Consider the following 11,632-nt stretch of genomic DNA (forward strand, 5'->3'; position numbering starts at 1 on the left):
GGGGCTCGCGTGGCGGAGCGGATCCGGAGCAGCCTCCAGCCCCTTTCCACGTCCGCAGCATTCCTGGCCGGGCCGGGCCGGGCGGGGCGCGGAGCGAGGAGGTGCAAAGCGCGGCCCAGCCCCCGCCGCCCGCCCGGAGCGCTGCGCTGCGCTGCCTGGCCGCCGCTGGGCTCCTTCGCTCGCTGCAGCCGCCTCCGTCTAGCCCGAGCACCATGGCCCCGGGCCGCCTCTTCTGGCTCCTGAGCCTGCTGGGCTCCCCGGCGCTGGGGGACCCCGGGCCGCTGGAGGACGTGGTGATCGACCGCTACTACATCCCCAAGGTCTGCCTGCGCGAGGTGCAGATGGGCGACTTCATCCGCTACCACTACAACGGCACCTTCAAAGACGGCAAGAAGTTCGACTCCAGGTATCGATGTTTGCAAACGCAGCCGGGCGCGCCGGGCTCCCCCGGGGCTCCCCCGGCTGCACGCGGATGCTCTAGTTTATGGTTCAGAGGAGGGGTACAAATCCCGGCTCTTCCCAGCACCGGGATGTTTAAAGGAGCTTCCCAGCTCCTGCCTGCCACGAATCGATGCCTGTGGCGGGCCCGGTGCAAGGGTCCCGGCCTATTTCTGCAGGCGGGACACAGGCGCTGGCTTTGCAACTCCAGCGCAGGGCGGTGTCCGAAGGCCCGCGTCTCCACTCCCTTACACCGGTCTGGAATACTTCGGCAGGGTGTGACGGAGTGGAGAATCAGGCCCGAGATCCCCAGGGCAGCGGTGGGGAAGCCCTGGGACAGGCGAGGAGCCGCAGCTGCCATGGGGTGCTGCAGTGGAACCCGGGCGCTGTTTGTAGACGTGTCATTCTGCTGGATCCGGATTCGCCCATGTGCAAACCATCCCGGGCCCAGCTACCCTGATTCGGAAGGGAGGAGAAGCAAGAACTTCGATGTCTGTCTTGGGGGTTAATTGTTCAGTCGCCGTTGCTCTGTATTTTGTGTCCGTTTTGTTTTCTTTGCTGGTGATCGCAAGAGCCCGGCGTGCAGCTCTTTACGCTCAGGGCTCGGTCCTGCAACCTCCCACTCACGCCCATGCTCCCACAGGCAGGCCTGTTGCCTCCAGTGCAACTGCCTGCACGGGTAAGGACTACTCTGGTGAGCAGGGTGTTGCAGGATTGGCTCCTCAGGGAGATCAGGCACGTTGGCAAAGGTAAAACTTCCTGCTGGCTGTGCTTTCGGGTTAGATTGAAAGCACTTTTGGAGCCATTGATGTTTTGGAGCATGGTTCATTTTCAAAGTGTCCCTTTCTCACGTCTGTGAGTTGGTCCCAGTTCTCCCTGGGCCTGTGCAACGATCCTCTGCCTCCCGCTGGTGCCAGGCAGGAGTTCCCATGTTGGTGTCGTTCTGGTGGAATTCCTCCCGCTTGACGCCAGTGGGAGCAAGAGGCAAGTCAGGTCCGTTGCATAGGCCTGCGGAGAACAAAGACAGACTGGGCCAGGCACAGAATTAGGCCCAGCTGAGCGGAGCAACAGTTGCTAATGAAACCCTTCAGGGACCCTGCTCAGCTTTAAAATATTTAAAATGTTTCTTCTCAGCCCTGAATGCCTGAACAGGAAGCATAAGAAGTGTGAGGCAGCAGCCACGCAGCTAATCCCGAGTCTTAAAAAGAAATGGGGGCTGGGGAACCTTTCGTACTCAAACAACTCTTGGCTGCAGTGTGCTTCCCAGAGAAAAGTTGCGCCGGCCATTAAGCGAAGCGAAGGCTTTCGGAGCGTTAGTGACGCTGCTGAATTGCCCCGGAGATAGTGTGCTTCAGATTCCAAAATAAAACTGATTTGCAGAGCACAAATGAGGCTCTTTAACAGTTCCGCGCGGTGTCCGGAATGTGGCATAGCGGGAATTACCTGGGAGCGACGCAGAGGCCGCCAGCCAGCGCTTCCCACTGGCGTTTGGCTGAGCCAGGTGTTTGGGCGCATTCAGTTCCGACTTCCACATCACGAGTGACTTTGGCAAACCAAGGGCCTGATCCTGCAGCTTGAAGCCTCTGTGTGTGTTAGGAATGCAGGATCAGGCCCACCAAATCTTGCTAGCACGAGGGACGTCAGCTCGACTCTAGTCAATGTGGGGCTGTTCCCCACAGGGGCTGCTTTTGCTGCAGAGATTGCGTTGCAAAAGAAATCTGCCCAGCAGCGTATCTGGGATGTTACACTCCGTTTATATGCCTCCTGCATGTGCCCCCTGCACCCTCTTGTTCCAAGAGGACAGAGATGGAATCTGTTATCTGCAGAATATTATGGGCATCCCCCTAGCCTGTCATTTCATGAGCTGGTTGCTTTAACCACAAAGAGACGTGGGGGCAGCTGTAGTGTAGTGAGCTGAGCGGTGGGACCCAGGAGCCCTGGGTTCTATTCCAGACTTGGCTGCCGACCCATTGGGTGAGTCAGTTGGACCGGTGTTTTCAGAAGCGGCCTCTAATTTGGGGTACCTCTAACTTGGGGTGCCCATCCTGAGCCGCCTCGGCACCCGCAGCGCTATGGCTGTGAGGTGGGCAGCGCGTTGGACTCCCAGCAGCAGAAGCCCCCAAAATTAAAGACTTCTGAAAATGTCGGGGGCCTTAGCCGCCTTGTAACCCGTGGGCAGTGGTGCATAAGAACGGGTTAGTAATTAGTGCCTGGCGCGCTACCTCTGGAGGTCAAGAAGGGACCATTCTGACCATCTAGACCGACCTGCACTATGCAGGCCAGAGACCCTCAGCCCGTAACTCGAGGATCGAGCCCATCGCTTCCGTCTGAGCGAGCGCGTACGGTTTAGGAAGCCATCCCGCCTTGACTCCAAGTGATGGCGACTCCCCCGCTGTCCCAGGTGAGCTGGTCCAGCAGCGACATCTCTGGCTGTGGTCGTTACCCCGGGAGAGGGCGAGGTTCCTATAAACCCCTGATTTCAAGGGGTGGACCTGGAAACTCGGTGTTAATCAATGAAATAAACTCCCAGGCTGCTCTTGGGGCAGGCCTCATGGCCAGGGCTGGGTGGGAACTTTGCAGCCTGCTTGTTTGGGGCCAGCTCTGGGATTAGCTGGAACAGTGGCACAGGCTGGCATGGCCAAGGATCCCAGACAGGCAAGGCTATCAGGAGAGGGGGACTTACTCTGTCTGTCTCTGTTCCTCTCCAGCTATGACCGAGGCGCCACAGTGGCAGGCGTGGTGGGAGTCGGCCGGCTCATCACCGGCATGGACCGAGGCCTGCAGGGCATGTGCGTCAATGAAAAGCGCCACCTGATTGTCCCTCCCCACCTGGGCTACGGCAGCATCGGCGTGGGTAAGGGGCCTCGCAACAGGTGCTGTGTGTGGGCCCTGCCCTGCAGTCCTAGCACGGGCGGGCGGAGGGGCTCGGGGCTTCTCCCGGGGGGGGGCATGAGGTCAGGCGGGGGCCCTGCGGCAGCCCACGCCACTGCGGGAGCGAGCGGGGCTCTGCCTCCAGGATCGCTGGCTAAGCTGTTCTCCCTGGGGATAAGGGGGAGGCAGCGGGGTGAGTGGGGCGCCCTGTGGCAGTGTCCATGTGCTCCCAACTCCGCTCCCAGCCGCGCCGCAAAGGACTTGGCCACCCACCGCTCCCGTTGAAGTCCAGGAGATTTGCAGGGCACAGTGGGCTGGTCTCCCCGGGTGAATACGGGCCAGCCCCAGGGCAGGATCTGGCCCTTTGCGGTGTCTTAGCATGGAAGGGGCAGTCCCCTCCTGGCCTCCTCTTTCTCAGAGTTGCAGAGCCACCCCGCTGGCTTGGGGCCTGGCCTGGCATCAGCCACGTGCAGACCATCGGCACAGTAGCTGCGACCACAAGGATGATGAAAGGCTACGAGTTCTGCTCTGAGATCCCCTGGCCCCCACACAAAGTTTATATGGGATGTAATGCCCGGAAGGGGGTAGGCGGAGCTGCTCCAAAGTCCTAACCAATGAGGATCACGTAAGAAAGATGGGCAGGCCAGAGGGAGCAATCAGCTGGAACTATTTAACCCAAGGGGGCTGGAGAACCTTAGTCACCACATGCACAGTGCTGGTGGAGAGACCAGGGCCTCCTGCAATGGGAGATCAGCTCAGATCCCAGCCCTTAACCACACGCGGTCAGCAATGATCCCAGCGCAGCCAGGCTCAGTTCAAGCAGGAGAACAGGATCCCACCTCCTCAAGTTCTCCCAATACTCTCGGTTGGATACAGTATCCTTCCTCATTTCTCACTGCTGTGTGGCTACCCAGCTGCCACATTCAGGTCCAGAGGTGGCTGCATTTTAGTGCTGAACGAAGCCATCTCTGAGCATGCGGGGTATCATTAGTTTTATAAACACTTTGAGCGCCTCACATGAAAGGTGCTAGAGGAGAGCTAATCAATTAATTACCATTTATTCCAAGCCGATAAATAATCGCTACAATAAATACCTGAGCATGGTTTTGCCATGGTGTTTTCTCCCCAGGAAAAGGGAAGTGAGGTACTGAATAAAGGCAATGCCTACTCACCAGGGCTGCATGGTTCCCAGTACAGGCGCTCTCCATTCTCCTCAGGACAGTGGGGTTGAGTGGTTGGCTCATCGGAAGAGAAGATCCAGCAGCTGGCATTTTGGGCACCCCCAGCACATCCCCAGACCCTGAGGTGGGGCGGCTCCGTCTCTTCTCAATGTATATGTGACCCCGCTTGGGCCGGTTTGACCTTCAGCACTCAAAGTTTGAGCCCTGGTGTCTCAGGCTGCGAGCGGGAGCAGACTCCTGGCATCTCTGCTGTGGACCAGCCACTAGGAGTGGGGGGAGAGGGGAGCACAAATCTTCATTCTCCCAGCTGGGTGTGCAACATGCAGTTGTGAATGGTGGCGTGTGTGGGGGGGTGTGTTCCTGTGGATGGATTTCCAGGAGCTAAAGCCAACAGTCCTGGCCTCGTGCTGTGAGGCTGCTCCCCTCACGGCTGCTCCGTTCTCGTTTATTGTTCCTCCTAGCTGGCATGATCCCCCCCGATGCCACCTTGTACTTTGACGTCATCATGCTGGACATCTGGAACAAAGAGGACAAGCTGCAGATCACCACCTTGTACAAGCCGGAGCGCTGCAACCGCACCGTGGAGAACTCGGACTTCGTCCGGTACCATTACAACGGCACCCTGCTCGACGGCACCCACTTCGACTCCAGGTACAGGGGAGCCGGGCTGGGAAACGCCGCCTCAGGAAGGGCGGCACCGCGGGCGGGGGGGCTGGTGACAACGCCAGCCTGCCCGCCTTGGAGACCGCTCTGCCTCGCTGCACAGGGCAGGTAGCGGTGGGGCCAGCTTCACACAGGTGCCAGGCCCCACGAAGATCCATCTCAGAGGGGCCCAGCGGGGCGAGGCGTCAGTTCAGGCTCGGGGAGGCTGTTTGTGCCCACAGCCCCTGCGCTGAGCGGGTTGGGTCGGGGGAGCCGCTCAGACCCCAGAGTCATTCTTCCCCGTCTCTTTTCTGTCCTCTCCCCGTTCCCAGCTACAGCAAGGACAGCACCTACGACACCTACGTGGGCACCGGCTGGCTGATCCAAGGCATGGACCAGGGCCTGCTGGGGATGTGCCCTGGGGAGAAGAGGAGGATCATCATCCCTCCCTTCCTGGCCTACGGCGAGAAGGGCTACGGTGAGCCTGGGAGATGCCCCTGCCTGTTCTGGTGGGTGTCACCGGCGCCGGGGATTGCACGCAGCCTGGCTCTGCTCCCGCCTGCCCCGAAGGAGCCGGCCCAGAGGCAGTTTGCACAGGAGGAAGGCAGAGCCGGGACGGAGTCCCATGAACGCCAGTCATGGCAGGTGCCTAATTGCTCCAGCTTCCAGCGTGTCCCCAGGAAAGGAAGTGGCCCAGCAGGTTCCAGCCGGCTCTCAGCACCGCTTGGGCCGAGGGGAGGCGGTGACTTGGGCACTGGCCAGGAAGCCCTGGGACCGAGGAGACCCCGGGAAGAGAGGGGAGAAATGGATGGCTCAGGAGGGGTGGGGGGTGCACTAAAGGGCCGTGAGCCCTACGTGGGTCACTGCAGCTGACCCCGCGCGGCCCGGCGTTCTGCCCTTTGCGAAACAAGCTGGCGGGCAGATGGCCCATAAAGCTGCAGTTGATCCCAGGGCAGCAGGCCTGACCCAGCGGGGCTGGTGGACAGATCTCGCCGTGCAGCATTGTCACCGTTTTCCAGCTGAATTCAGGTGGGATCAATGAACCTCCAACTGCCAGAGCCAAGGGTCTGAGCCACCCAGGGGCGGGGGGCGTGAGTCGGGGGGTCAGGGAGAGCCTGATGGGCAGAGGATCACTCCGGGGTGACGCTAGGTTGCTCTGCGGGAGCCCGGCCCAGAGTAAGTCCATCACGGCCACAACCAGGTGCACAGCAGAAGCGCCGCATTGTAGCTGCCTCGGGCCATTAAACACAGAGCTGCTGCGTGCTGAGAACGACGGGTCCCAGCCTGCCGCGCTCTGCCGCCGACAGCGCGGCGCTCGAGCGATGCATGCCGGGCTCCGCGGGCCCCAGCTCCACAAACGATGAGCGGGGCGACTGGCCACCCCACCCCCGAGGAGGCTGCCGTTTCACCCCGGCTGCTCTGGGCATGGCGCGACCCTCCTTCCCTCTTCCCTGCCCAGGCACGGTGATCCCGCCCCAGGCCTCCCTCGTCTTCGACGTGCTGCTGGTGGACCTGCACAACCCGAAAGACGGCATCTCCCTGGAGCACCTGGAGGTGCCGGCCACCTGCAAGCGCAAGGCCGTGACCGGCGACTTCGTCCGCTATCACTACAACGGGACCCTGATGGACGGGACGCTCTTTGACTCCAGGTACCGGGCGGGGCAGCCTTGGGCGGGGCCTGCGGACGAGCATGCTCCTCTCTGTCCGTGGCTGGGGCTTATCATCCCGTGGCACCGTGCAGCAGATGTCCTGCCGGTGGGGGTGGAGGGGCGGGGGCTGCAGGCTGGGGTGGAGGGGCCTGGACAGGGCTGCGGGATCCAGACTGTTGCGCGGCTGCGCTCCCCTGGGTCGGCGCTTTCCTGACGCTGCCGCGTTCGCTGCAGCTACTCCCGCAATCACACCTACGACACCTACATCGGGAAGGGCTACGTCATCCCCGGCATGGACCAGGGCCTGCAGGGCGTTTGCGTTGGAGAAAAGAGGAGGATCGTGGTGCCCCCGCACTTGGGCTACGGGGAGAACGGAGCAGGTAGGGAGGGGTCACTGCCCAGGGGACCAGCCCTGGGATTTCAGGCCAGGGAGGGGGAGGATGGCAGTACTGTGTCCCTCGCTGCTGCCTCCATTACGCCACCCCTCGCTTCCTGCGTCATTTCAGTCGCCCCCCCCCCCTCCCCCCAGATCAGAGCGGGAACTTGCTGCCTGTGCCCGTGCCAGGCGGAGCGGGCAGGGCTGTCAGAGCCAGGAGAGCAATTCAGGCTGAGCCGCTGAAGAGATGGGAGGAGAAGGGCACGGAGCCCCTGCACCACTGGCAGGGCTGTCGTCTCACGAGGGGAAGGGCCCAACTTAGGGGGTGTCTCCTGGGCTGGGGGGCCAGGGATCCCCACTGCAGGGACACATGCAAGTAGAGGCCAGGGGAACAGGCTGTAGGAACAATGCCGGGGGTTTCCCCGGCACCGCCCAGCCCCTCGTCTCCACCAGGCTCTTCGTCCGTCTCACGCAGGGACCAAGATCCCCGGCTCGGCCGTGCTCATCTTCGACGTCCACATCATCGACTTCCACAACCCCACGGACCTGGTGGAGATCGAGACCCTCTACCGGCCCGAGGGCTGCAACGTCACCACGCAGCACCGCGACTTTGTCCGCTACCACTACAACTGCTCCCTGCTGGACGGCACCAAGCTCTTCTCGTCGTGAGTGTGTGGCCCCACCTCCCGGAGCAGGGAATCCGGGGCAGCCTGGATCCCCCCTTTTTACATCTGTGCTCCCCCCAGCCCCGCGCTAAATCCCAGCGGCCCGGCCTGCTGCTTGCGGGTTCGTTCTAACAGCCGGCAGGCTGGGGGCACTGAGCCATTAGCTTGGCCATGCTGGGGCTGGGAGACAAGAGGTGGCTGAACTCAGGGAGCCCCTTGCAGCAGCGACACGGGCACGAGCACTGGTCATTCATCTGCCCCTCGGGTGCATGCAGGCAGGAACTGCCCTTCTGCAGTGTCTTGGTCCGGGGGGGGAGAGGGGAAAGCGGGTTCCCGTGGGTAGGTGGCCGTGCAGCCCTGGCTCTGGGGAGACCCCTCACGCATCCAACGTGTGCATTGCCTCCTGCAGCCACGACTACGAGCACCCTCAGGAGGCCACGCTGGGAACCAGCAAGGTGATCGACGGGCTGAATACCGGCCTCCTGGACATGTGCCTGGGGGAGAAGCGGGTGATCATCATCCCACCGCACCTGGGGCACGGAGAGAACGGAGGTGAGGGGGCGCGGTGGGACACGTCCCGGCGGGGCGGTGTTCGGCTGCCACCTGATCTTTGCCCCTGCTCGGGATCTGAACCAGAGCTACCTTGCCCAGGACGTTACCCCGTCTCCTTTGGCCTTTAAACCCCCTCGCCCCAGCTGGCCCAGCCTGGGCAAGGCGCCCCCTGGCGGTGATGTTCAGAGGCTCTCTCACACACGTCGTCCCACCCGTGGACGTCCCACCCGTGGGATCGGTGACACGCTTCTCTTGCCTTTCAGCCCGGGGAGTCCCAGGCAGTGCCGTGCTCCGGTTTGAGGTGGAGTTGCTGTACATGGAGGAAGGGGTCCCGGAAGGCTACCTCTTTATCTGGCACGGGGATCCGCCCACAAACCTGTATGAGGACATGGACCTGAACAAGGATGGCGAGATCCCCCCGGAGGAGGTGCAGAGGGCGGGCGGGATCCCAGCCACGGCTCCGGGCATGGGGCGGGGGGGAGGAATCTGAATTAAGGAAGGCAGCCCCCAGCAGCCGTGGTCCTTTGAGCTCAGGCTTTTCAAAGGTGACGGGAGGGGCGGGTTTGGCTGCCAACATGCCCAGCTGGCATCCGGCACGTGTGCAGAGTCCCCGGCGCTGCCACGAAGCTGAGTCACGCGCGCGCTTACGGCTGGTGGCTGCTAAGCTGGAACACCAGGGATTCGGCCCTCGGCCAGCCCCACGCTCCTGCCGGGAAGGGGCCAGGCACGGACTCGGAGTGACCCCCTGCTAGGACATGCCCAGAGGTCCAGCCCCAGCCACGTTGCACAGCCGTTTGATTTGGGTCTGGCTGCAGGCTCAGCAGGGGAGACACGGGGTCTGCCTATGCGGGTCCGCCCTGCCCAGAAAGCTTTGAGCGCGCTGCAGCGCTGGGAACTTGGAGGGCAGCCTCCTGCAGCCTGGCACTGGGGTGCTCCCTTATCATCATGCTGCATGTTAGCCCTGTCTGGCCACCGCCCTCCACCCCAGTCCTGCCCCGCTACACCCCTAGGATCCGGCCTGTAGTCTCAACCTCCTCAGCTGTTCTCACCTCTCCCTGCTGCAGTTCTCCGCTTTCATCAAGGCCCAGCTGGCCGAAGGGAAGGGGCGGCTCATGCCCGGCTCTGACCCGGAGACGGTCATTGCCGACATGTTCCAGAACCAGGACCGGAACAAGGATGGGAAAGTCACCGCCGAGGAGCTGAAGCTGAAATCTGTTGAAGACCAGGAGAGAATCCACGAGGAGCTCTAAGGAGCGGCCGGCGCGTCGGCTCCTGCCTGAAAGAGACAGCTTTTCTTCTTGTCCTTTCCTACCCTGGAGTGGGCTGTTCCCCCCCCCAGCCACAGGCACTGTGGCCTAGAGAAACCAGCTCAGGAAACTTTGGTCCCAACCCCTTTGCAGAGCGAGGTTGTTTGGTTTTGTTTTTTACTATTTAACTGAGTTTTATTGGAAGCTTTTCTCACAAGCCAGCAGGGGAAAAACCCCAAGTAAACCCAGGCGAGAGGGTCCCAAGTTCTTGGGTCCGTTACTCCCCTTGAAGGCAAAACCTAGAAACTAGACCTGAGTGCAATTTCCTAGGGCTTCCACCCACACCTTGTGCCTGAAGCTCATGGGGATACTCGGTGGTTACTGACACTCCTCCCCAAACCACCCTTCAATTGTATCCAGCCGCGTTGAGACCAGAACCCAGAGACTTTTCTTCTCTGCTTTACCCGATTTTATCTATGGCTTTGCTCTCTCTCTTTGTCCCCTGTAGAGATAGGGACAGGCCCATCCAGTCTGCCTCTTCCCAGTGGAGGACGGCTCTCCAGCGGGCTGCCTGCCTCTGACTGGGCTGGGGGCTCCTGCGGTAGACACAGATTAATTCCCCTGCCCCAGTCCAGCAGAACTGGATGGATCCCAGCTGCACCCATCCCATCATCTTCTCTCTCCAGTGACACAGGCTGCTGGGACTCCTGGAAGTTGGTGGCAGTCCCTGTCTAGCTGAGAGCCCTCCCCGTAACCCCCATGTCAGTGCCAGGAACTCCTGTTCGGTCCAGTTGTGATCCAGACTCCATTGCACCCCATCTGCTCTCCCTCCCTTCTGTCAGACCAGGACTTTTGCCTTCACTCGCCTCGGCTCCTTGAATGTTTCAGCAGCTCTGCTCTTGTGCTGAAAGTTGCTGATCTGGGCTTTAGCTGCCACGCCGGAAGGGCACCTACCAGCTCGTGCCCAGAGTGCAGAACGTAAGCCAGTGAAGGCTTCCTGAGGACCCCTGTGTCTTGCTGTCACTGGAGCAAGATGCCAGTGATTCAAAGCAGTTGTTTCATTTTGGCATCTGCTGGATCGTCTCTTGTAAGGAACCCAGTTACTATTCCCTGTTATGCCAGGTGGCTCCTTTCTGCCTCTTCCATAACTAGTAGCCTAAGGATTTCGGCTCTTTTCAGAGGGGCAAGAGAAAAATGAGGGATTTAAAAAAAAAAAAAAAAAAAAAAAAGCTGTAATGCCATTTTCTGTCACTGGTTCAGCCTCTGGCCACAGCCTGAATTGTACGAGAAAGGAAAGTCAAGCCTCCCATTCTTCAAAGTGATGAATGGCTTTAGGCACAGCGGTATTTTGGGGATTGAACTAGAGAGACCTTTAAAGGGGCCTGATTTTTCGCAGTTCAGTCCTTCCTGAGCTTGAGGCCCCCCAAAATCACTGATCAGTTTAGAAAATCCAGGGCCCAAACTTTCACAGCTGGGCTAAGTAGAAGTGGGCTGATTTTCAAAGTTTCTGAGCACTCTGATCCCACTGACGCCGCTGAGAGCTGGATTTGCTCAGCACCACTGGAAATCAGGCCACTTTCACTGAGATGCTTAAAGATAACTCAGGAGCCTAACATCAGTCTCCCAAGTTTGCAAATTTTGGCCAGCGTCTCCTCCCTCCCAGGTCTTAAAGGTTTGTGTACCAAGATCACTGCTCAGCGAAGGAGAGTGTCTGTGCTAACTGCTGGGCAGAGAGAAAAGATGAGAAGTGCAAGGGCAAAACGATGTAAAGATTCAAACAGCCCCAGAGGCACCAATAAAACCGATTTCCACCTTGCACCAAATAAACTGATTTCAACTGGTTTCCAACACCTCTGTTTCACATCACATTATTTTTGCGGGTCCCCCCTGCGGTATGAAGAGAGGTCCCCGCCCGTGTCTGTGTTCAGTGCAGCAGTGGGGGGAGCTGTGGAGGGTCTGGCTTGGATAATGCCCAGGTTCAGAGAAAGTGAGGAAAGGACTTGAAAGATTT

General features: G+C 60.2%; 1 protein-coding gene across 1 annotated transcript; it reads left to right on the top strand.

Annotated features, from left to right (window-relative positions):
- FKBP10 (FKBP prolyl isomerase 10) lies at positions 1-11,471 on the top strand. Its single transcript, XM_067541312.1, has 10 exons — positions 1-406; positions 3,147-3,292; positions 4,952-5,141; positions 5,465-5,610; positions 6,592-6,781; positions 7,016-7,161; positions 7,633-7,822; positions 8,232-8,374; positions 8,638-8,801; positions 9,439-11,471. The coding sequence occupies exons 1-10, from the start codon at positions 213-215 to the stop codon at positions 9,622-9,624; spliced, it is 1,695 nt and encodes a 564-aa protein (XP_067397413.1). The 5' UTR covers positions 1-212; the 3' UTR covers positions 9,625-11,471.
- Positions 11,472-11,632: the final 161 nt, after the last annotated feature.

The sequence above is a fragment of the Emydura macquarii genome, unplaced genomic scaffold (assembly GCF_026122565.2).
Source record: "Emydura macquarii macquarii isolate MOO-44397 ecotype Brisbane River unplaced genomic scaffold, CSIRO-AGI_Emac_v2 contig_629, whole genome shotgun sequence".
In the NCBI taxonomy this organism is placed as follows: domain Eukaryota; kingdom Metazoa; phylum Chordata; order Testudines; family Chelidae; genus Emydura; species Emydura macquarii.

Bases quoted from the DNA above. Each gene is read 5' to 3' on its own strand.
- FKBP10 (XM_067541312.1), top strand. From the start codon at position 213: ATGGCCCCGGGCCGCCTCTTCTGGCTCCTGAGCCTGCTGGGCTCCCCG. The intron at 5,142-5,464 runs GTACAGGGGAGC...CCCCGTTCCCAG, and splicing joins GGCACCCACTTCGACTCCAG to CTACAGCAAGGACAGCACCT. The intron at 7,162-7,632 runs GTAGGGAGGGGT...CGTCTCACGCAG, and splicing joins CTACGGGGAGAACGGAGCAG to GGACCAAGATCCCCGGCTCG.